General features: G+C 40.1%; 1 protein-coding gene across 6 annotated transcripts in view; it reads left to right on the top strand.

Annotated features, from left to right (window-relative positions):
• Positions 1-25,206, top strand: part of tanc2b (tetratricopeptide repeat, ankyrin repeat and coiled-coil containing 2b) — a 223,682-nt gene that overhangs the window by 46,972 nt on the left and 151,504 nt on the right. For all 6 annotated transcript variants that reach the window (XM_047377855.1, XM_047377857.1, XM_047377853.1 and 3 more), the window contains one exon: positions 9,636-9,738. In XM_047377855.1, coding sequence (XP_047233811.1) covers positions 9,672-9,738 — 67 coding nt within the window. In that variant the 5' untranslated portion in view covers positions 9,636-9,671. The remainder of the gene's footprint in view (positions 1-9,635; positions 9,739-25,206) is intronic.

The raw sequence follows: 25,206 nt of genomic DNA, 5'->3' as shown, positions 1-25,206 counted from the left end.
TTATATTGTCATTTTATTATTATTATCTTTGAAGAAAAGAGCTTTGGTTTTTCACTAACCATAAGCCATAATAATCAAAACAAACAGATTGAGGCTGAGGCCCAACTGGCAACAATGGAACCATTTATAAATATATGAAAGTGTGGTTAAAAGCCACTGGAAGCCATCTAATCAACTGGTTGCTGCAGATCCTAAAGGTAGTCTAGAAAGATGAGGAGGTCTCACAATTTAATTTTACCCACAAGAGGTTTGAAAGTTGTCTCACCTGTGACTGATTACAGCCATGTTTGGTCCCTTGTTATATAGATATCATCACCAGCAGCACCACAGAATTAGAGGACATAAATTCAGATTGATAAATAATCCATTGCAGGGCAGGAGTGAAACTTTGTTAGTAGCAACCCTGAGTGGTTTCTGCATTGCCTCGTGCAGCTCTGACAGTGAGAGCTGGGCCCTGACACTTCCCGTTATTGATATCAGTGTGATTTATGGAGCTCTGTTCCCGTGGCCATCCTCAAACTGGAGTCTGTGATTTATCCCTGCCTGATGATGGGGAGTGTCTACTTCTGGGAAGATAAGGGATGTAGGATTAGACTGAATTTAGTTTTTGCTTCCTTTTTTTAAGAGTGGGTGTTTATTTCTTGACTTCATCAATGCACTGTGGTTGGAAGGTTTTGCTTCAATGAACAGTTCAATGTTTATTTCCCCTCCATGAACTAAAGAAATTATTGGACTCTGGGTGACTGTCTCAACGAGACTGCTGTTGTGAAATAAATAGTCAGGAATCTACTCCTCTCTTCCATTGTTCTTATTTGATTAAGGTTTGACATTCATATTTCCTTGTCAGGCTGACCGATTGCACTGTAATGGCCTGAAGAAACGTGCATCCCTTAGGGCCTGCAACAGTAATCTTCCAGTTTGTCGATGCTTCATTTATCTTGAGTTTCTCATTGTCTTTGATGGGTGACACCTAATTACATATTTTTAAACAGATTTTTATTCCATCTTTAAGTAGAGCTTAGACATTGCTCTGTATTTACCTTAAAATTCCGTATTTATGTGCCCAACCTATGCCTGAGAAAGAATTCAATTTAAACCCTTTAAAGTCTTTTGTGTCTGTTGTGGCCTCTGCTTTAATGTTAATCACAGTAAGAGGCCTCCTCTGGGAAACATGTGTCCCCCCTCTAATCGTATCATTGAGTCTGTGTGGTTTCCTCTCAGAGGAGTTCCAATTCAAAGGCAGGAGGGTAACATGAGATAAATCCCATTTGATACCCCATGACACTAGCCTTTGCCATCTCTGGCCCCATTAAAGTCTACTTCATTGATTGAAATAAGCTTTGTAATTAATGGAGGGTCACAGCAGATCTCAGGCCAGGCTCAGACTCAGAGGGGGGTGCATGCACCTGCTGCTGGCTGAATTTTTTTATGTTTAATATTTAAAAGACTGATTAAAATGTCATTTATACATTATAAGGGTGCAGTATGATAGACTTATGGTATCTTTTAATCTTGGTAATGTTGGTATACCATGACATGGCTTTTCTTCAAGCCGCAGCAGTATGTTTGAAGCCTCTGATGCCCAAAAGGATATATTACACATAATTTATTCATATCCACCTGAACTTCTCCAAATGTTTTTTTTCTGTTGCAACCACAAACTCTGATGCATTTATTGGGATTGTAAGTGACCGATCAAAATAAAATGGTCCATAGATGTGAAGGGTTAGGGAAATAACCTTTGAAGGCCTAAGAGGTTTGTTAGAGAACATTGGTGAACAACCAGCATCACGAAGCCTAAGGAACACAGGTAAAGGGATGAGGATAAATCAGTTAAAGCAAGGTTAAGTTATGAAACAATATCCCAAACTCTAAAAATCTCACTGAACACTGTTCAATCAGTCAGTTGAAAATGGAAAGAGAATGACAAAACTAGAAACTTATTAAGTCAATGCTATCCATCTAAACTAACAGACTGGGCAAGGAAAGCATTAACAAGTTACGCAGCTATGAAGCCCATAGTATCTCCAGAGGAGCTGCAACTCAGGTGGGAGAATCTGTTGACAGGATAACTATTAGACCAAATTGAAACTTTTTTGGCCCACAAGCTAAACACTATGTCTGATACTGAGCACACCATGACCATGATGGTGGCAGCATCATCCAGTGGGGATGCTTTTCAGAAAAAAAAACCTGATGTTGTGATTATGAACATATTATTTAATATGTAATATATTTTGGTCTGTTAAAGGTTGTCCTGTGAATACCAGCCCGATAAGGCGGTGGTATTAGGACAAAATTTAAAGGAGTGAGCCAAGCTCGGGCATTATTGAACAGCAAAACTCTGTACACACACAGAAAATATTCACACAATTTCTTAAAATACAAGAATTCATTAACAAAAATAAGTCAACTCAAAGTCAAACATATTTAAATCAACAAACTCTTTACTATGCTAAAACAACCAAAACTAAACTACGGAACAAAATGAAAGAATAGGGAAGACCAATGGGCTATGTGCAATATAAACGAGTGAATCAAAGATAGTTGAAAACCATGACCGAAAGAGTGATGCAATATTACCCTGCAATATTTATGTTTGAGAACCAAGGATTATCTTGAAGAATCTGGAAATGAAGTTAAGTTAGTCCTGGAACTAACTTAGGCAATAATTGGTATACCTTTTAAACAAACATTCACAATGCAAGGTCAGATAAAAAATATTTTGAGAAAATGCAACAAAATGATTTGCTGAATAAAATCAACCTTCTGGAGACCAATTCTTGTACTCATACTCCCCTTATCCGGGACCGGGTCGCTGGGGCAGCAGACTCAGCAGAGACACCCAGACGTCCCTCTCCCCAGACACCTCCTCCAGCTCCTCCGGGGGAAGTCCAAGGTGTTCCCAGGCCAGCCGAGAGACATAGTCCCTCCAGCGTGTCCTGGGCCATCCCCTGGGCCTCCTCCTGGTGCCCAGTGGGACGTGCCTGGAACACCTCCCGAGGAAGGCGTCCAGGAGGCATCCGGTATAAATGCCTGAGCCACCTCAACTGGCTCCTCTCGATGTGGAAGAGCAGCGGCTCTACTCCGAGCCCCTCCCGGATGGCCGAGCTCCTCACCCTATGTCTAAGGGAGTGCCCGGCCACCCTATGGAGGAAGCTCATTTCAGCCGCTTGTATTTGAGATCTCGTTCTTTCGGTCATGACCCAAAGTTCATGGCCATAGGTGAGGGTAGGAACGTAGACCAACCGGTAAATCGAGAGCTTCGCTTTTCGGCTCAGCTCTCTATTCACCACAACGGACAGGCACAGTACCCCCATTACTGTGACAGCCGCACCGATCCGTCTGTCAATCTCCTGGTCCATTCTTCCCTCACTCGTGAACAAGACCCTGAAATATTTGAACTCCTCCACTTGAGGCAGGAACTCAAGTGGAGGACCCCCTCCGGCACTTAGCTGCGTCTAGAAATCCTGTCCACAAAAGTTATGAACAGGACCGGTGACAAAGGGCAGCCCTGCCGGAGTCCAACATGCACCGGGAACAGGTCCGACTTAGTACCGGCAATCCGGACCAAACTCCTGCTCCGCTTGTACATGGACCGGATGGCCCCTAATAAAGGGCCCCCAATTCCATACCCCTGGAGCACCCCCCACAGGGAATCACGAGGGACATGGTCGAATGCTTTCTCGAGGTCCACAAAACACATGTGGCAAACTCCCATGAACCCTCAAGTACCCTGTAGAGGGTATAGAGCTGGTCCAGTGTTCCACGGCCAGGACGAAAACCATACTGCTCCTCCTGAAGCCGAGGTTGGACCATCGGCTGGACTCTCCTCTCCAATACCCTGGCGTAGGCCTTACCAGGGAGGCTGAGGAGTGTGATCCCCCTGTAGATGGAACACACCCTCCGGTCACCCTTCATATGAAGGGGGACCACCACCCCAGTCTGCCAGTCCAGAGGCACTATCCCCGACCGCCAAGCAATGTAGAAGAGGTGTGTCAACCATGACAGCCCCACAACATTCAAAGATTTGAGGTACTCAGGGCGGATCTCATCCACCCCCGAAGCCCTGCCACCACGGAGTTTTTTAACCACCTTGGTGACTTCAGTCTGGGTGATTAAAGAGTCCAACCCCGAGTCCCCAGCCTCTGTTTCCACCAGGGAATACGTGATGGCAGGATTGAGGAGATTCTCAAAGTACTCCTTCCACCACCCTATAATGTCCCCAGTTGAGGTCAGCAGCCTCCCACCCCCTCTGTAAGCAGTGTTGGCGAAGCACTGCTAGCCCCTCCTGAGGCGCCGGACGGTTTGCCAGAATCACTTCGAGGCCAACCGGTAGTCCTTCTCCATGGCCTCACCGAACTCCTCCCAGACCCGAGTTTTTGCCTCTGCCACTGCCCGGGCCGTGGCACGCTTGGCCTCACGGTACCCATCAGCCACCTCAGGAGTCCCACAAGCCAACCACAGCTAATAGGACTCCTTCTTCAGCTTGACAGCGTCCCTTACGGCCGGTGTCCACCACCGGGTTCTGGGAGTGCCACCGCACATTGTGTCCCTCTGTCCAGTTCCGCTGGGGACCTGCGTGGAAGAGGTCTGTTTGTTGCAAAGCGGGGTTTTTATTCAAACAGTGATGTCACAGGAAGTCCACTGTTACTCCCATCTAGTTCCTGTTCCTGGCTGTGCTGGAAGTAGGTTAATGCGATTTATTTTGAAAGTTCCTGAAAAGTTCTTACTGGCCTTTAATGTTGTAACCCATCGCTGGGGTTCCAACACTGATGTACACTGGCACTGTCCATTTAATCTGACTAAACATGAGCAAAAAGTTGAATGGGCAAAAAGTTGTATCTAAATAGATTCAAACTGCAGCGAAAGATGGTTCTAAACAGAAATAACTCTGGGTGGGGCGGGGTTGTATAATTTTATATTTCACCTATAACATAAAATCCATTTTAAGTTTGTGGTTGGGACGTGAACAAATGTGAAAAATTCAGTGGTAGTGAATACTTGTTGAAAGCAATATATTTTGGAGCATGTTTACAGTGCTTTCTCAAGCAAAGTTTACAAGCCTCCCAAGTTGTTTGATTCATCTTTCATTACAACAAACAAGTGTACTGTTTGTTGTCACATTAGCTGCTGAAAGTTGCTCATGCAAGCCTGGTGAATGTGCCTTTAAGTGGGTTTTAACAAACAGGAGGAGCATTAGGAGCAAGCTGTGGAGGATCCTGAGATGGGCTGCATCCGCTTGGGCACATTTCTGGATCTGTGAGAGCATGCTGCTTCTTGGCTTCCCTTTGCAAAGGTCAGCACACAGGGTCAGAGAGAGTGGGAATGGGAGAGGTGAACCCTTGCACTCTCAGATTGAACATTATGTTTGAGCCTCTCTCTTGCTTTCCTGTCCTTTAGAATTTAAACATTGATTCTCTCTTCCCAGAAACAGACAACTTTCTCTTCTCATTTTCTGCTCTGGCAGCTTGTAAACGGCGAACTGTCTCTCCTGTTCTACTCACGGTTAAACATATGGAAACACATTTACTAGGATAGATGCAGTCGTTTTTGTTTTGTTTTTTCCTCTGTAGCTCTTTCACTGTGAGGAGGAGCTGATGGAGTTACAGTGTGTATTTACTGAGTGAGTCATGGCTTTTTAAGATTTCAAGTTAGTATTATTACAGCTTTAGCCTATCGCCTGCAGGCTATCCAAACCTGTCATAATAGGACTGTTTGCTCCTCATGTTTCATGATGAGCTCAAGTGTTGCTGGGTTGATTCTTACACTGCTTTGGCATATATGTGAACAGATCTGACCTGTTCCCTCTTTACTCTCTTTTCATGTCTATCTATTACAGAAAGGCACACTATCCATACCCTTTTTCTAGATAAAGAGTGGGACTTGCCTGTTTCAGCAGTATATCACCACGTCTCATCAACTGAGTAAAATCTGTTTATTGCATCATTCTAAAAATGAACCCAATTCTTTGTTGACTGTGAAGTAGAATGGGTTTAATCGACAAGCTTTGACTATGTTCACACTGCAGATCTTAAATGGTGAATGTCCTGCACTTTTTTAGCACTTTGTCTAGTCCGAGGACCCCAAAGCCCTTCACACTACAATCAGTCATCCACCCATTCATACACACATTCACACACTGACAGTGGTAGGCTGCATTGTAGCCACAGCTGCCCTGGGGCAGACTGACCAAAGTGAGGCTACCATACAATTGGCAGCACCGCACCCTCTGACCACGATCACCATTCCCAAGGACAGAACCACTGGGAAGGACGGATCGGGGGTTTAAACAAGCAACCCACCGGTGACGAGCAGACCCCTACCACCTGCTCAATTCCGATTTTTTGCTGAAATCCAATTTTCTGTTTTTTGTTTAGTAGTCGTTCAAACTACTAATTAAATGCGACCGCCATCAGACCTCAATGTGAACAGTTCACGTCTGTGATCAGCATGCGCAGATGGAGAATGTAGGCGCCACACACCAGCACACTGTTTATTGAAGTAATAATGGATGTAGGTGTCTCTGTGTTATTATTAAGTTGTTTGGCAATGGGGAGTGGGCAATATTATAACCACATCATAGCAAGGCTAATAAAGGTAAGAAAAAGAGAGCACAACTATTTAGAATGGCCTTTTCTGAGCAGTGACTGCTACCTCTGTAGAGAAGTCTGCGTAGATGCGTGGTCAGAGCCAGGACAATGACGTAAATGTTGGATAAAATTGGGTCGCATATTGGCAAAGAAGTCGCATTAAGAGCCGCCTTTGCCTGCAGTGTATTCTATAAAAAAATCTGAATTTGTACTCCCGTCAGTGCTCTGTCACCTTGAACCCATGGAGCTGATGAGGCTGCCTTTTATCTAACCCTCAGCTCAAAGTGAGGATCACTTATGTCTCTGCATAAAAAAAATCAGCTTTCATGATTTCTGCAGTAATGTTTCTTTGCACAGATACGTGAGTCTAACCAACCCAGTTGAGATGGATTCTTGTGAGCATTGCTTTAAGTTATAAAGTTATAAAGTTTACAGCTCTTTCCAAGAAACTCAGCAGCACACTGCATACCAGAAATGCACTATTGGGAGTTTTGTGACTGATCGTGGTTTAGTAACAGTGATATTATCTGTTTCTCCAGATTCCCTCACAGTGGTGGTAATATAAAAATCTAATGTGGTTTCTAGTCCCTCTAAAGGTCAGTGGGAAACAGTAACTGTGGAGAAAAGTGGCTTTTTGAGAGCTTTTTCATGAATGCTCTCTTTTTCCATTTATATATTTATTTCTTGTTTGGGTCCACAGCTGGAGCCTAACTGTAGGGGCTTTTCTGAGCAACCCTCACCTTACGGAGAACATTTGCTGCCATGCTTTTTACTACAAAGGCTCACGTCAAATATCTTTTTAGGCACTGTGGAGGTAGGGGTTGGAGGGAATTACTAAGAAAGGCAGAACTGACAATAGAGTAATAGAGTAAATACAACATCTTCTACATTTGGGATTCCTGTTAAAGATATGCCAAATTCCTCATATATCAGTAACCTAATATCACAAAATCCAACAAAAAAGCAAGGAAAAAGAAATCAGAGTGTAGAGGAACGTTTATTTCCACAAAATTATTTTATCCACGATTTCTTGTGTCATGGGGGTCTAAAACATGATGAGACACAGAAGCCCATTTCTGTTACCCGCTCTTCAAAATGGGAAAGACCAATGAACATTCTATATCCATCCGTCCGTCCGTTAATAAATCTATTTGGGTAAATCTATCATACCAGTCCAGGCAGACATTAAGCCAACCTAGACTTTGTAGATTTGTGTGTCAGAAGCACTGACAGCTCTGCTGACATATTTGTCCAATTTCATGTCATGAACACATATCACCTAGTTTCAGTTGAGCTTTTTTTTGCTCAGCTGACACTGTAATTAAACGCTTGCATGCTACTATGTGCTCTTGGCATTTTCTCTAGTCACTGGACATTCAGGAGTAATTAGAGAAAACAACTCTTCTGCTCGTTAACATTTACTCCTTTCCCTGCTTGCAGGAACATTAGAAGATTGTGTTGATGCATTCTGGGCATGCCCTGCACACTTTCCTTCCATCTCCTGTCTAAGAATCTGTCTTCATCAATAACTACATTTTTCTTTCCCATTTTTACCTGCTCAAAGCCAACTGTTACTGACACATGTGGTTATATTTGTTACATTTATAATGCGGTCAGTTTTGCCAGAACTTTTTTCTATTAATGAGATTTATAGTTTTACACTCCAGCCTAAGAGGTACTGATGACGCAGAGGTCTATGCATCTATTTGAAAGAAAATAATAAGAAAATATTTTTGGTTGATTTCAAAGTAGGATTTTGACTACGTCTTTATATCTTTGTCTGTCTTCTGCACCTCTTTAGAAGTAATATTTCTATTGTTTAGCTACCATCATCAGCATGCACAGGGAGGGACATGGTGGGTCGTAGTAAAACTGATGGTATAGTTGGTCGCAGGGCAGACTGCATATTGGTCCTTAGTACAGTAGATCCACATTTTTGTCCTTACTAAACAATCATATCTGAGAGAAATACATTCTTAAAACTGGGGAGGTAGGATAAAACAGCTTCAGTCCATCTATCCATCTCTGTTAATTTATTCTAAACTAGGTCAGGGTGAACAGCTCCAGGATGAAAATCCAGAAATTCCTCCCCCTAGTTCCTTTTGAGGGATCCCAAGGCATTCCCAGGACAAAAGGAATATATAATTTCTCCAGCATGCTCTGGGTCCACCCTGGGGTCTCCTCCGTATTAAATGTGCCTGGAAAACCTCCAAAGGGGGCATTCAGGAGGCCTGAACATATGCCTGAACCATCCCAACCAATCTGGTTTAAATTCCAAAAAAATGAAGAAATTCCCACAGTTCCTTAGAAAAGTATTAAGTGGTACATGGACTTAATTTATATGGTGCATTTATATTCATATGGACCAACTGTTTTGAGTTGGACTGTCACATAAAATTCAGTTTGTGTTGAAATTTGACAGTAACGGTAAAGAGTCGAAGGGAGAATACAGACAGTGTTTTTGGTATCCTATTTCTTAACTTTCTTTCCATACCGAACTCCATCCTCTTTACAAAGCTTTACTTTGTTAACCATATTTTACTGCAGTTTAGTTGTGTTTTGTTATCTGTATTTGTTTTTGCCTTTTCCCTTTCATCTTTATATAGCTATTGAGTAAGTGAGTGAATTTTGATGCTCTTCATCCTTCACCTCATGGTAACACCAACTGCACTGTGTTTACCAAATAAAAAAGAAGGCTGGGAGATCTTTCTCCAAGGCCTGTTGTAAATCCACTTGTACTTCCTTCTATTCTTCTCTAATTACAAGGAGGCATTTGATCTCACACTTTGATGACGGAGATAAGATTAAGCATTCATGAATGGGATTTTCCCTGCTTCAGTTTTCTGATACATTAGCTTCTTTTGAAGCCTCCCTTCTTCTCTCCTATCTGGAGAATTTAGCTGTGCAGCACTCTGATATCGCTGATAATGCTTCTCACTGATGAATTTATTGTTGGCAGTTGGATCTCCAGACGGACATCCGCTCATATTAAATAGTTCCTTCACAAAGAATAATATGTATTTTCTTTGCTTTCTCCACCAGGTTTCTTTCTGTAGTTGGACATCCGCTGCTGCAGTCATGTTTAGGAACAGCTTGAAGATGCTGCTGACGGGGGGGAAGGCCAACCGCAAGAGTCGCAGCAGCGGTGAGTGTCTCTTATGATGCCTGCCACAAATAATGATGCATCTGCCTGTTGGCTGCAGGAGGTGTTGTGAGGTCTCTCGGTTTATTTTTGGAAGCAGAAACATGAAGCAGAAAACATTATCCATGACTTTTTAAACAAATAAAAATCTTCCAAAACCTGTTTTTAAAAGCTTAGATAAGAGCAGGAAACCCCTCGCTCTGTGTGAATGTGAAAAACGTTGGGGTTGTGCAGGACGAGGAAGTGGTGAAATGGGATGGGATTTCTTTTTTTTTGCGACGTTCTCTCCCGTTGTCAGTACTTAATCCAGCTTTTCTCTGGTATTTAAAGAATGTTATACCAAGTCAACCAGCACTGTGAACAGTTGTTTCATTGCAGAACATCCGACCTTCATTGTTCAGGCTTTCACAGGTGTTTAAAACTTCAGTTCTGCTTTACTGCATTACTATTATTTCTTCAGTTAATCCAACACAATAAAATTGTTTAACAATCCATTTCAGTGTTCTAAAGGTTGTAAAGGTGCAATGGCTAAAAAGGAATTTATTTATTTCTATGTTGAAGTCAGAATGGAAGTACTTTGTTGCATTTTCTTTTCCTGAGTCTTGGTAGAAAACATTAAGGGTGGCAGATTGACAGGCAGGACAGAGCCAGTTTGATAATTCCATGACTGGCTAAGCATTAGCCACTAACATCACTAAAGTTGGTCTTTGCTTTGGAGCCTTGGCACTAAACTAAAGTGCTTTTTCTTTGTTTTGGAGAAATCTGAACTGCAGTTGTACATCTCTTGTTAAAAATATCAATCATGTAGAGAGATCAAATCTGACACTGATTGTTAAAACACATCTAAAGATTAATGAAACATTTATTCTAATAGTAAAAACACTAAACTGCTTTTATTGGGATCAGGACCACCAGAGAATGAGACAAACATTAAGAAATGCAATATATGGGCTAGTTCAAACCTTGATGGGGATATTGTACACTGGTTATAGTGGTTACATCTTCAATTAATTTTGTGATTTTGTAAACCCATCCGTCCGTCTGTCCATCCATCCATCCATCTGTCCATCTGTACATCCTGGACTATTCTTAGACTGTTTTTTACAATTTGGGAGTAAAATAAACACATTTAGCCTAGCTTTGTCACTTTATACAGTACAGACCAAAAGTTTGGACACACCTTCTCATTCAAAGAGTTTTCTTTATTTTCATGACTATGAATATTGTAGCTTCACACTGAAGGCATCAAAACTATGAATTAACACGTGGAATTATATACTGAACAAAAAAGTGTGAAACAACTGAAAATATGTCTTATATTCTAGGTTCTTCAAAGTAGCCACCTATTGCTTTGATTACTGCTCCGCACACTCTTGGCATTCTGTTGATGAGCTTCAAGAGGTAGTCACCTGAAATGGTGGATACAGTACACAGCTAATAGTCCTACTGAATAGACTGTTAGAATTTGTATTATGGCAAGAAAAAAGCAGCTAAGTAAAGAGAAACGAGTGGCCATCATTACTTTAAGGAATGAAGGTCAGTCAGTTCGAACAATTGGGAAAACTTTGAAAGTGTCCCCAAGTGCAGTCGCAAAAACCATCAAGCGCTACAAAGAAACTGGCTCACATGAAGACCGCCCCAGGAAAGGAAGACCAAGAGTCACCTCTGCTGCGGACGTTAAGTTCATCCGAGTCACCAGCCTCAGAAATCGCAGGTTAACAGCAGCTCAGATTAGAGAACAGGTCAATGCCACACAGAGTTCTAGCAGCAGACACATCTCTAGAACAACTGTTAAGAGGAGACTGTGTGAATCAGGCCTTCATGGTAAAATAGCTGCTAGGAAACCACTGCTGAGGACAGGCAACAAGCAGAAGAGACTTGTTTGGGCTAAAGAACACAAGGAATGGACATTAGACCAGTGGAAATTTGTGCTTTTGGTCTGATGAGTCCAAGTTTGAGATCTTTGGTAAGACATATTTTCAGTTGTTTCACACTTTTTGGTTCAGTATATAATTCCAAATGTGTTAATTCATAGTTTTGATGCCTTCAGTGTAAAGCTACAATATTCATAGTCATGAAAATAAAGAAAACTCTTTGAATGAGAAGGTGTGTCCAAACTATTGGTCTGTACTGTATGTAACTTTTGATATCATTTTGTTTTCCTAGTCAGGTTCTTTCTCTGGTATGTTCAGATGTCAAGGTTCCTCTATAGGCGATGATCTTCATGTAGTTCCGTCGATGACGTTACTGTTTTTGTGTATTTACTATATGTGTGAAGTAGTGGTGCGTGACTGGAGTACCCTCTGGTGTTTTGTTATCTGTTGCAGTCATCTTGCAGGGAATTTACTCATCCCAGCAGACAGAATCTGTTCTTACAAACTATCCTGCTCTGCAGGGACGTTTGTTTTGGGGGTGCTTAGTAATACATATAAATTATGTTCATGTTGTGCCTGTAATAAATCTCACTTTACAAAGGCAACCAACAACTCCATGTGCCGCACAAGGTGCCCTTTTTTTCCACTTGAGCACCTGCTCCCCAAAATGTCTGTGCACGCCACTGCTGCTCTGCAACATCTATATCATGTGTCCCTCTACCCTGAATACTATGGCCACTTTTTTTGAATGCTTGATTAAATTGGATATAGAAACAAAATCAAAACTAGAGGTTCCGACATTTTAGATAAGCTGCTCTAATGCTTTCAAGGGCATAACCAGGATGACTTATCAGTGTTTTACAGGCAGGGAGCGCTGCTGCTGCTGCTGCTGCTGCTGCTACTGATTCAACAACGCTTGGCTCAAAGAATGGAGTTTTCCCCCAAACAGTGTTACTGTACAGCATGCACTGGCTGCTGAAAATTGGTCTTGGTTCAAAAGAGAGATTGTGAGATAAAATGATTGTCTGGTGTATTTGAAGCGGTTTGAAGATGGCTTCAGACTTCAGGAATGCTTCAGCCTGGAGGGGGGAAACCCACCCGCTAATCTGAACACAGTAGTAAAATTGTTTTAGCCACAAGTTACTGAGATAGTGAATGACTGATTTAAAACTGGGTAACAGAGATAAGCTTTCTTTGATTGAGATGAGGCTAAGTTTTATAAAACTGCAGTTTTCTTTTTTTTGTTGTTTTTTTACAAAAAGGAAGTTGCCTGTTTGATCTTCCTTATGGTAAATTAAAGCCACTTTTAAATTTATCAGATACCAACAGATGGAAGTTTCTACCCTTATACTTCCAAGTGCACTTTCATGGGAAGCAAAATTCAAATTATATCACTCATGAAATTGTTCCTTTTGTCTCTGTATTGCCATATCTGTTATATTTATGCATATGGAGCTGTTATATTTTTGTAATGTTAAGATATTTTTCCACTACCATCATCCTCATCCTCCCATTAGGGGGGTAGAAAAGTGGCACTAGACTTGAAGCAAAGTCAACAGTCTTACACTGCGATTACAGTTATGGCATCAGCTGATTACAAAATGAGAAATGAGGTTGAAAGGTTGGTGTGTCTGGACAGGGAAATTTTGCATGACTACTGGGCATTTAACATGAAGAGATGGAGAACTGCCATTAGAAAGAAAAAAAAAAGTCCATGAACTTGTACATCCTCAGTCTGGCTTTATGAAAAATTTCAAACCATTTTAAAATACTTGCAGAAAAAAGTTAAAGGAGAACAAAGCGAGACTAAACATAAACTGTAGAGCAGAATCTGACGCATTCTATTCTAAAATACAGAATAAAACATGCTGGTTTTTAAGAATCTCAACTAATTTGCTACTGATGTAATTTTTATACATAACTACTGAGACATTTCCTTCCTGTTGCATGTATAAAGGTTACTTTAAATGTATGAAAACTGAATCATCACAAAGAGAAGCTACTTGCTTGGCAGAGCTATTTTTTATTAGCAGGTTTTCACTTCCATGCAGCTTGAGAATCAGACAGATTATAAAAAACATATTTGGCAAATAGACTTGTAAAGTTGTCTGCAAAGTTGTATAAACACACAATGTTTAGCACTGTGTAAAAAGCAAATATTTAAATATTTAGACCTAGAGATGCAGTAGTCAGAGATTTTGTGGCTAATTTCCAATCACCAACTTTTTGGCTTTGAATTGGTAAGGCTAATTTTAGCTGATTCTAAGTTCCCTTTAAGAATTATGAACAAAAACAAAATATTTTTCCTACTTTCTAGATGCATTGAAAATTAAACTGTCATGACAGTAAAGTTTCTGTAGTCAATAAAATAATGATTTTCTTTCAAAAACATCCTAAGAGTTGCTGAGTGGGATCTCTGTGCATGGCTGAAAATCTACATATAAAGTAAAATCTCCCAGTAAAATCCAATTAAAAATAATATATTATCTGTTCCTTTAAAAGACTGATTAAAGCTCTCTACCTTTTTTCTTTTGCTCATCCGCACACCTGAATATTTTTTGTTTGTGCCATATAAAGACATTTTTTTTCTGAAAGCTTTGTTTCACATAAAGGAGCAGTAAATCTGTGGGATTTCCAAGACTTCCAACATTTCCTAATCCAGCATTTTACATGACAGAACCAAACTGAATTTTCAATAGGATGTAAAAAAAAAGCAGCTTAAAACATGCCTCCTGGAGTGTTACCGTGTTTAAAAGCAACAGTCTAAGGAAACAGCAGAGTTGCCAGCACAGAAAATACAGTTTCCTTTCTAGAACTGTTGCAGATATTTTGCGAACATATCATCACTGCAACATCTATACATCAATATGTGCAATATTTATATTGCAAAGGACTGCTCGAAATGTATTATTGTACTCCAAGAGTCATGAGCTCACATTGGTGTGGGTTTCCAGGATGCTAAAAGTCACAGAGATTATTTGAAAAAATAGATGAGGAAGAGAGCATTGAGAAGGATGTGGATTTATCCCACTATCAATTGAATTGTCATCACAGACCTGCTAATAATACATTACAGAAGTTATTTATTTTATGCAGCCCTGCTTCTTTTTTCTGTTCTTCCTTTGAATTTCTTTCTAAATGCTTCACTTTTTTTCCACAGTAACAACTTCTACACTGATCATTGTTGCTGACAGTATGAGCTGTTGATTCTTTATCATGTTGCGTTCACTGATCCGAGAGAAACAGCACAGATTAAGTGTAAAACCATCCGATTATGGCTGATTTCCCAGTAAATCTCTATTTAGAAGTGCTACATTGGCTCTAAAAACTGTATTAGTCTGTTTCACATGCTATTGCAGAGCTTGTTGAAAAGCATTATTTATTTTGGCTGGTTTTGTAATGGCAACTTGAACTAGGGAAGGTAAAACAGTGGCTTTGATATAGCTTTAGGCCAAACTGGGAAAATGTATTCCCCTGGGTAAGACAAAACAACCTTAAAACAAATTGAATTTAATATGGAGAAAGCTACCACACCTTTGTTTGTATCAGAACTCTCCCAAGTTATTAAACTCCACAGACACCGACTTTTTTCTTTTATATCAATTAGTATCTCAGCATTGATTTGTTTATGGACAGTTCCAGTTTCTGGCCGGTTCCAGTAACTCAAAAGTCTGAAGGCAGCAGCTACTTGACAGGAATCAAACTGGCCCCCTCTAATTACAGGAGTCTAATTGATGGCTCATTCTCCACAGTAGTTGAAAAATCTAATTAGAGATCATCAGATTAGCAAACATGCTTTGAGCTTTGAGGCACAAGCAAGAAGTGACACAGCAGCCGGGGCCTAATGCAGTCTAAATGCGGTTACTGTGCATTTCTAGACAACAGGTGAAGCCTGGCTGCATCGACCTAAAGTTCTCGTAATGGTAATAACAGGCTTTGTCTTGTTGCTGCCTTCATGCTCACTGGTTTAAAGTCATTTGTAAAATATTTCTGTTCCATGTGGTGAGTCTTACCTTAATAATTGATTTTCTACATGGCATCATTCAAGATTAAGCACTTTTTGTTAGTTTGTGGTATTCTCTTTTACTTTTCTACCTGATTATTAACATAAATTCCTACTAAATTAGCCGGTATTATTGGGAGGTTTTTGTATGTTAACTGCTGCTAGTTTCTGTGGCTAAACTTGAATATATTTTTTAATCACAGATAATAAGGTTTTGTATTTAATGTGTAATTCTTCTGTAAACTCTAATCTATGTATAAATCAACAATTATTTCCAGATAGGATCATTTTCATATAATTTATTATTAAGCTCATTTCTGCATTAGCTTAGATATTTAAAACTATATCTGCAAAGCAATTTATGTATTTCAGAGTTAAATAAATGCTGACTTTGCAAAATATTTATATGCAGATGTACATTTACATATATATTGCTCGCTCATATTCAAAGCCAACTATATAATATCCACCATTAAACATTAGCGACTGGATCTATATGCACTGAGATAAATAGTTCGTCCCTGTGGAATATTTCTCAGATAGATGTAAAAACCTCCTGTAGGAGGGGCAGTGGCTGAACAGGAGCCGACTCTGGCTGATCTCCATGGAGCGACAGATTGGCACCGACTGCTCCACAGAATGTTCCCTTCCTTCCTGTATTAATGAACCAAAGGAAAAGTGAATGGAACCAGATCCTGTTAACAGGGGGCAGCTCTGTCCTCCTGCAGAGCCGGTAGCTTACTGAATGTGGGAGACTTTTTGTTCCCATTCACTACAGTGTTGGAAAGAAAAAGCAAAATAGATTATTTTGAGGTTTTGTGAATGAGTCTGTAAGTAAAGATAGTAAGAAAAAGCTAGAAGAGCAGTGATTCAGGCCAGTTTTGGATAGTGCAAAGACGTTATTATAATCTCAGTATTTTCTTAGGGTTTCAAGAAATGTTGCTTTACTTGGCCAGATTTTATATACAGTTAGTTTTTGTACTATGTTTGTTTTTGTTTTTTTTGCTAGGCACTGGTCATGTCACTCCCCCACTGCCTCATATAGATTTTATATTTAAGGTTTATTGTATGGTTATATGTCTTTGTTCCCCTGGCCTAAACCTGGATTAGAACTACAGTTAGTAAAAATATAGTGTAACATAACATCTTGAAAAATATTGTATAATTCAATTAAATTAAATTGGACGTTTGTCCTTAATTCATAAAAATACTTAACAAATGAAGAAGGAACTGAAATGAAATGGTTAGCTGCATGAATAAGATATTATTTGTTTATATGGATAAAATAGAAAGTAAGAGGGATGAAATGTGAATATGGTAGTATGAAATTGGGGTACTAATTGGTGAATGGGCATTTTATTTGGACCCACGTTTCCTATCAACACTGACTTGAATCATTTGTCTTCCTATGAGTTTTATGAGGTCAACGTTGTAGGTGCTGTAACATCAGGTGGTTTTAAGAGAATATTTGTTAAGATGCACCAAGACATTATCTCGGGAAAACACACTGCTGTTTGTGTAATGCTAACCTTGCTAACCATTAACAGAATGTGCTAAAGACAGTTTAAAACTTTGTCTATTATTATTTAGCCTTTGTTTTTAAAAACATTGTCAAACTTGTGGACTACTAATAATGCTCTGACACACTGTATAATGTTGCATTTCCTCCTTATATATTCTTATATTGTAATTCTAAAGCTAAATTGATATTGGCAGTTGAAAACTTTAGAAAAACCTGTAATTGGAAATTGTCTTTGTAGTTCTGATTGATGCATTATTTGGCTACCAGTGAATCTGTGGTTTTATCAATAATTATCTAGGTTTTCTAAACATCTGTTACAGTTTTTTTTAGACTTCGGCTGATTTTTAATTTATCTAACTTTTTAAAATGTTCTAAATATTTCATATTCAATGTGTATTGTTTGTTTTTTTAAGCCTCATAACTCCTATGCATTAATTATTAGGTCAGAAAAAGTTAAGTTATCTTAAGATTTTCAAGAACTTTACTATTACCAGCAAAAGTACATAGTTTCTTTGAGTAAATACATGAAAAATACCAAGGAATAGGCAGTACTGTTTTCCCCACATCCGGGAGAGTTACGGTGTGGAGAAGCCCCAAAGAAGCGTACCACCCAGACTGTTGCATGCCCAGAGTGAAGCATGGGGGTGGATCAGTGATGGTTTGGGCTGCCATATTATGGCATTCCCTTGGCCCAATACTTGTGCTAGATGGGCGCGTCACTGCCAAGGACTACTGAACCATTCTTGAGGACCATGTGCATCCAATGGTTCAAACATTGTATCCTGAAGGCGGTGCCGTGTATTAGGATGACAATGCAGCAATACACACAGCACGACTGGTGAAAGATTGGTTTGATGAACATGAAAGTGAAGTTGAACATCTCCCATGGCCTGCACAGTCACCAGATCTAAATATTATTGGGTGTTTTGGAGGAGCGAGTCAGGAAACGTTTTCCTCCACCTGTATCACGTAGTGACCTGGCCACTATCCTGCAAGAAGAATGGCTTAAAATCCCTCTGACCACTGTACAGGACTTGTATATGTCATTCCCAAGACGAATTGACGCTGTATTGGCCGCAAAAGGAGGCCCTACACCATGCTAATAAATTATTGTGGTCTAAAACCAGGTGTTTCAGTTTCATTGTCCAACCCCTGTATGTTTAGGTCTAACATTTGACAGGAAATGGTTTAATAATCATTCTAGTTCAAAGAACAATCCTCAAAAATCTTTAAAAAGGAGACCAAGACAACCTTAACATATTTTAAGATCATCTGGCTGATTGCAGTCAAAGTAAAATGAAATTAGAGGCGGTTTAAAACACTTGAACGGTAGAGAATATTCATAAACTTATTCCTATATCATGTAGTGGATCAATAATCTGTTTGTAGCATGAGTCCTACAAAGAGTCACTGTGGTTCATAGCTGTCGAAGGGGAGCTTTGACCTTTTGGTTACTTAAAACAAGAGACTAAAGTCTGTGACCTTCTTCAGCTTCTCTGCAATGTGTCATTTAACTTTCAGCCTTCGGCTGTTGACATCTTGAGGTGCCTTTATGCGGTGTTGCCATGGCAACCGTGAACCAACACAATTGTCCTATCAGAATAATGGTGCTGTGTTAATATACTCATCCAAAAGAGAGTTGGTTGCATTGAGTAATTTCTCATATCAAATGAGAAAATGTTTGCCTCATTCTCAACACACTGACTTTAATCCTCATCAGAGGATCGTTTTGCATATTTTCTCTACTGTCCATAATGTTCATCATCCTTTCTAAAGTTTGCATAAGAATGCTATGCTCTTCTGTAATAACCTCAGCAGCCTTCATGCAAATCTAAATAGGATGAAGAGAAGTTACCTCCTTTGTGGGGTCAGGCACAATTTAGCGGTTGATTAGGAAGATGGCTTGGCCACTGAAACTGCTAACCTCATCGGCTGGCACCTGTGGCCTCGTCTGGGTAACCGTAGTAACAAAAGCGGTGCCAAAGCGAAAGCACACTGAAAGTCAAAGACCACTCAGGCTGTCGACAGAGCGTCGAGAGGGTGTGGGAGCTGAGACTGACGATATGACCGAAGTGGCTTTCTGATGTCTTGTGGAGTATGGGAGGCACTTATGGGTTAATCATTATGCTTCAGCGGAGCTACATGATGCACATACCTCCCTCATCTCAGCCATCCATGTGCTTTCCCTAGAGGACCTCCTTTAAGTTCTTCAGACTTGGGAATGTGACAGCTTGGAATCTGTCCCACCGTCCTCCCAGAGAGCCACTGGAATATCAAGAATAACAGCAAGATTTTAAACAATTTTCAACAATTATTTTGATCTGTTGCAGTCATTTATGATTATAATTCTTTACTTGATGTTATGAGGAAAATTTAATTTCTGTATTGTGGATTATTTAACAAGAAGCCTGGGTCTGCGGGGTTTGGTGCCCCACATCTCACCCTATGCCTCTTTGGCTTGGGGGCTGCTGCACCTAAGCTTCACTTATGACCTGCCTCTGTGCTGCCCTGGTGTGAAGCCTTGTGTCTGTCTGCCTGGGGCTCTAGCGGTCTTTCGGAGCCCACTTGTCCTTTGTTGCTCTCAGATGCTGTGCGTTGCAGACTTTCTAAAATAGCTTACATCTTTGTGTTCTGACTTAATCTTGAAACATCTCACTGATTCTAAAAATAGCTAACTTTGAGTCTTCTGTGTTGTTGTCAGGGTGATGTGTTAGTAATTATGGATTTACACAGCAGCCCCAGTTCTAATGCACATTAGACATACACATCTGCATTTATCACAACACTTCACATTACCACATTTATGCACACAAACCCCAACGGGGGTGGGGGGGATACTGGATGCTGGATTGAATATGGAAAATTAATCACGCAATAATGGATACTCTCTTGAGATATCGTTTTTGTTGAGCAAAGCTGCCCTGGCACATGTAGACAACCATCAGCTCCAAATGGTATGCCTGAAATGATGCAACAGGACACATTAAAAAAAGTAATTATGAATTTACAAAAAGTGTTTTCTTCATGACAACCATTAGATCTACCTTCTATGTCAACGTGTTGTTCAAAAGACATGCCAAAAATGTAAATATGTGAAACTTGGTTGACTTCACTGGAACTTTAGCTAGAACCTGGGTACTTTGGACAGATGAGACAACGATTGAGTTTTTCAGCAGCAAACACTTCAGGTACTGTAAGTGTGACAGAGGATCTGTTATGCCTGTTTCACTTCCAAAGGTCCTGGGATCCTTGGTAGAGCACCTGGCCTCATGAACTCTTTCAGACCCCATCGCATTAAATGAAAATCTAGTGACTCTACCAGTAAATTGAAAAGGGGTCTCTATTTGGTCCTTTTGCATGATAATGATCAAAAATATATATCCAAATCAACGCAGAAATGTTTCACAAACACAAAACCAACCTTCTTTCATGGCCATCTCAGTGCCCAGACTTAAATCCTGTAGAAAACCAAGGGATGTCTTAATAGCAAAGAAGGGTTTTAAAAACTACTGACAACTGGAATACCAAACATTCTGCCACCAGTTTGTTAAAAACAGTTATTTGTTGATATGGTATTTTCTCCCCTGAATAAGTATAATCAAATTAAAGGTTGGATTTTTCTATTTTTGTTTAGTGTAAGATTATATTTTAAGGCTTTTTGCACATCTTTATCTAGGTTGCCAAAACATTTGATACATCTCTAGCAGCCTTCATGCCCTGCATGGATGCTGCAAGCCACCAACATAGAAATTGGATAAAGATGGCTGCTGGTACAAGCAAAGCTGCTGCATACCAAAGTCTGCAAACAAATTTGCATGACAGTTGTGTTACATCAAATTACAACAGGTGAAGCCTGAGAGCATGAGTCTGCCAGTATCACTAGAGTTGGTTTAAAGGGCCAACTGTTGGTGTTCTTAGTTTGAAGTATAGGAAACCTTATATAAACATGCTGCAAAGACGCTATACTGTTAAGGCTAACTGCAGCATAAAAAACAGTCTCTTCTCAGTTTATCGAGCCACATGTCTATCTTCTTCTCTGAGTACTTCTGGTTCTGTACTATATTGTGCAAAAGATCTAAACCGCTTCTAACGTCTGTACATCATGCCTCAAAGCAACCAGAAATGGTTGTGATATTGATATGTTGTTCTCTGGGATTTCTGAAGGCATTTAAAAGGTTGTCCTTGAACTTTGGTTTCCTTAAATCTGATGAATTGGCCAGAGACTGGAATCTGTCAGTTTACTTTTGATCAACTGTTCAATGGTCTTCTGGTCAGCCCTGAAAATGTATTTTCTTATTTATTTAATCTAATGTGAAACCCTACTATGTTTGGTCCATTAAGGCATCAACTAAGAGCATGTTCTTTGATTAACGTTTTTTTTGAGTTTGATAAAGATTAGATAAAGGCTGGGGACATACATGTGCATCTCAGTAAATCAGTTTTACACAGAGTAATGCATTTTAAGCATTAATTTTGATGATTATAGCTTACAGCTAATAAAAGCCAAAACTTCGGTTTGTTTGAAAATTTTAAATCGCATTATAATATTAAAAAATATGTTTAATACAGAATCTTGGGGAAGACTGCTGAATTGACAGCTATCCAGCAGACAATCAGTGGAGTAAAGACACAAATGGTAATTGCAAAAGAAGTTGGCTATTCACAAAGGGGCTCCAAGCAAATAAATGAAAAGTTAGGTGGAAGGTAAACATATGGTGGAAAAAGGTGATCAAGCAACAGGGATAACCATAGTCTTTTGAGAGGATCACAAAGCAAAGCTCATTTAAGAGTTTGGAGGAGATTGATAAGATGTGGAGTCAGAGTTTCAACAACCACCACACACAGAAGCATCCAGGACATGAGCTATAACTGTTGCATACCTTGTGTTTGCCCACTCCTGAACCAGAGACATCATAAATGTCTTACCTGGACTAAGAAGAACATGGGATGGTCTGTTGTTTAATGATCCAAAGTCCTCTTTTTATATTACAGTAAATTTTTCATTCCATTTGGAACTGATTCACCTGTAAACTAGCCTGACCTAAACCCCACAGAGAATCTTTGGAGTATTGTCAGGATTAAGGTGAGAGAAACCTTACCCAACAATGTGGACAAACTACAGGGGTTGGACAATGAAACTGAAACACCTGGTTTTAGACCACAATAATTTATTAGTATGGTGTAGGGCCTCCTTTTGCGGCCAATACAGCGTCAATTCGTCTTGGGAATGACATACATAAGTCCTGCACAGTGGTCAGAGGGATTCTAAGCCATTCTTCTTGCAGGATAGTGGCCAGGTCACTACGTGATACTGGTGGAGGAAAACGTTTCCTGACTCGCTCCTCCAAAACACCCCAAAGTGGCTCAATAATATTTAGATCTGGTGACTGTGCAGGCCATGGGAGATGTTCAACTTCACTTTCATGTTCATCAAACCAATCTTTCACCAGTCTTGCTGTGTGTATTGGTGCATTGTCATCCTGATACACGGCACCGCCTTCAGGATACAATGTTTGAACCATTGGATGCACATGGTCCTCAGGAATGGTTCGGTAGTCCTTGGCAGTGACACGCCCATCTAGCACAAGTATTGGGCTAAGGGAATGCCATGAAATGGCAGCCCAAACCATCACTGATCCACCTCCATGCTTCACTCTGGGCATGCAACAGTCTGGGTGGTACACTTCTTTGGGGTTTCTCCACACCGTAACTCTCCCGGATGTGGGGAAAACAGTAAAGGTGGACTCATCAGAGAACAATACATGTTTCACATTGTCCACAGCCCAAGATTTGCGCTCCTTGCACCATTGAAACCGACGTTTGGCATTGGCATGAGTGACCAAAGGTTTGGCTATAGCAGCCCGGCCGTGTATATTGACCCTGTGGAGCTCCCGACGGACAGTTCTGGTGGAAACAGGAGAGTTGAGGTGAACATTTAATTCTGCCATGATTTGGGCAGCCGTGGTTTTATGTTTTTTGGATACAATCCGGGTTAGCAGCCGAACATCCCTTTCAGACAGCTTCCTCTTGCGTCCACAGTTAATCCTGTTGGATGTGGTTCGTCCTTCTTGGTGGTATGCTGACATTACTCTGGATACCGTGGCTCTTGATACATCACAAAGACTTGCTGTCTTGGTCACAGATGCGCCAGCAAGACGTGCACCAACAATTTGTCCTCTTTTGAACTCTGGTATGTCACCCATAATGTTGTGTGCATTTCAATATTTTGAGCAAAACTGTGCTCTTACCCTGCTAATTGAACCTTCACACTCTGCTCTTACTGGTGCAATGTGCAATCAATGAAGACTGGCTACCAGGCTGGTCCAATTTAGCCATGAAACCTCCCACACTAAAATGACAGGTGTTTCAGTTTCATTGTCCAACCCCTGTAAATGTTGCTATTAAAGCAATCAAGACCTTCTTAGCACCTTAGCAGAAACCCAGGCTATTGGCCTCCATGTCCTGCTGCAAGTATTAAGTGCATATATCGTACAGTAAATCAACGCACTTTTCATTATGCTGCCATGTATGTATAAAAATCAGATAAGCCAGTAAAAGCTGGACTAGTCCATCTCTTCTTTTATAACTGGTTGGCTAATATCTATTGAATAAAGTATTTTCACAACCCAGAAAGAATAAATGATATCCCGAACTATCTGTCTCCCCTCTGATTTACTATTTGCACGTAGTCATGTACAAACTCTTATCTTTTTGTTGATCATGTTGTGTTTAGGACCCATTTTATGCATGAATGACTGGGTGCTATGATTGAGAAACAGTCCAAAGACCTTAACAAACCCTGGAGAACTATCAATTTAGAGTTCCTAAAAACAAAGTCTAGATCCCTGTAAGCTAAATATAAATAAATGTTTGACTTTTGAATAAGTCCTTTGCAGTTATTGTGAGATTTTCCCCTCTCAACCCTGCGACTTCCCTCTGCAGGGTCTTGAGTATCCCACTGACAGCAGTATGATGGCTGTTCTCACAATCTTTGAGTGATTTCACTTGCTGTGTTGGAGCACAGTGACATTTAAATAGAGAGCTGCTCAGGAATCTGTAGGAGTCTCTCTCTCTCATGCTGCTCTTTTGTCATGGGAGCTGTATATTTCAGTGTTAGCGGTAGGGAGTGGGCAGCATGATGCGTGGGTAAAGAAGCGTTGGTATAACCTCTCCTCCGTCTCTGATCACAACGTCAATAGTGGTAACTCGCTGTGCTTGTTTCCCTCCCCTCACCTCTTGGTCTATTTATTTTCCTGCTCCCCTTGTATGGCTCTTATCCTACTTTTCAGTTTCTTATACGCCACCTTCTTTTAGACATTCAAATAGGTTTTAAGGAGAAACCTTTAGTATTTTATTGTGCATTTTAGTTTTCTGAATTTAAATTACCTTTCTTCCGCTTAAGATGATGGCTTAATGAAGGTGATAATCGGCTGTGTTGTTTTCTTTAATGGCTATTGAGATGTTATTTTATTGGCAACATTTGATGATTGTAAAAAGGAGATTGCATGTTAGAAAGGTGAGATAATTTAGATATCTGATTTTTATGATGAAAACAATATATAGGAATTAGATCTGAGCACCAAACTTTCAATCAGTTAGGGTACTAACTGATTGAAAAACTTTTCTTTTGTCTTTGAATTACGAAGAAATACTACTCTTGGGAAAACCTTGTATCATATCTGATGTAAAGGTTAAAAAATATGAAAAACAGGTTCCAAAAAACTGCATGCATCCCTGCCTATGTACATGTACAAGAGTGGATAGATTACATTTAAAATGTGGATTGTAAGAAATTGATCCTTAAGTGTCTGTTCATGACAGGCTTGAACTTTGATGGTTCTTGGATTGTTTCTGATTATTCCACTTTTCTTTCATCTGAGGGTGACTGTTTGGGTGAGAGGGTTAAAACTCTGATGCAGTTGGCTTTTTCAACAGAACAATGATCCAAAACACACACAAAATACAGCAGTCTAACATTAGGCTTCTGGGATGTACTAAACTAAACTATACCAAAATTTGTAGACAATGCTTAAAACCCAAGGTCATGCAGGAAAACCAACCTATTTAATTAA

Source organism: Girardinichthys multiradiatus, chromosome 10 (assembly GCF_021462225.1).
Source record: "Girardinichthys multiradiatus isolate DD_20200921_A chromosome 10, DD_fGirMul_XY1, whole genome shotgun sequence".
NCBI lineage: Eukaryota > Metazoa > Chordata > Actinopteri > Cyprinodontiformes > Goodeidae > Girardinichthys > Girardinichthys multiradiatus.
This window is presented reverse-complemented; position numbering and strand designations above follow the sequence as displayed.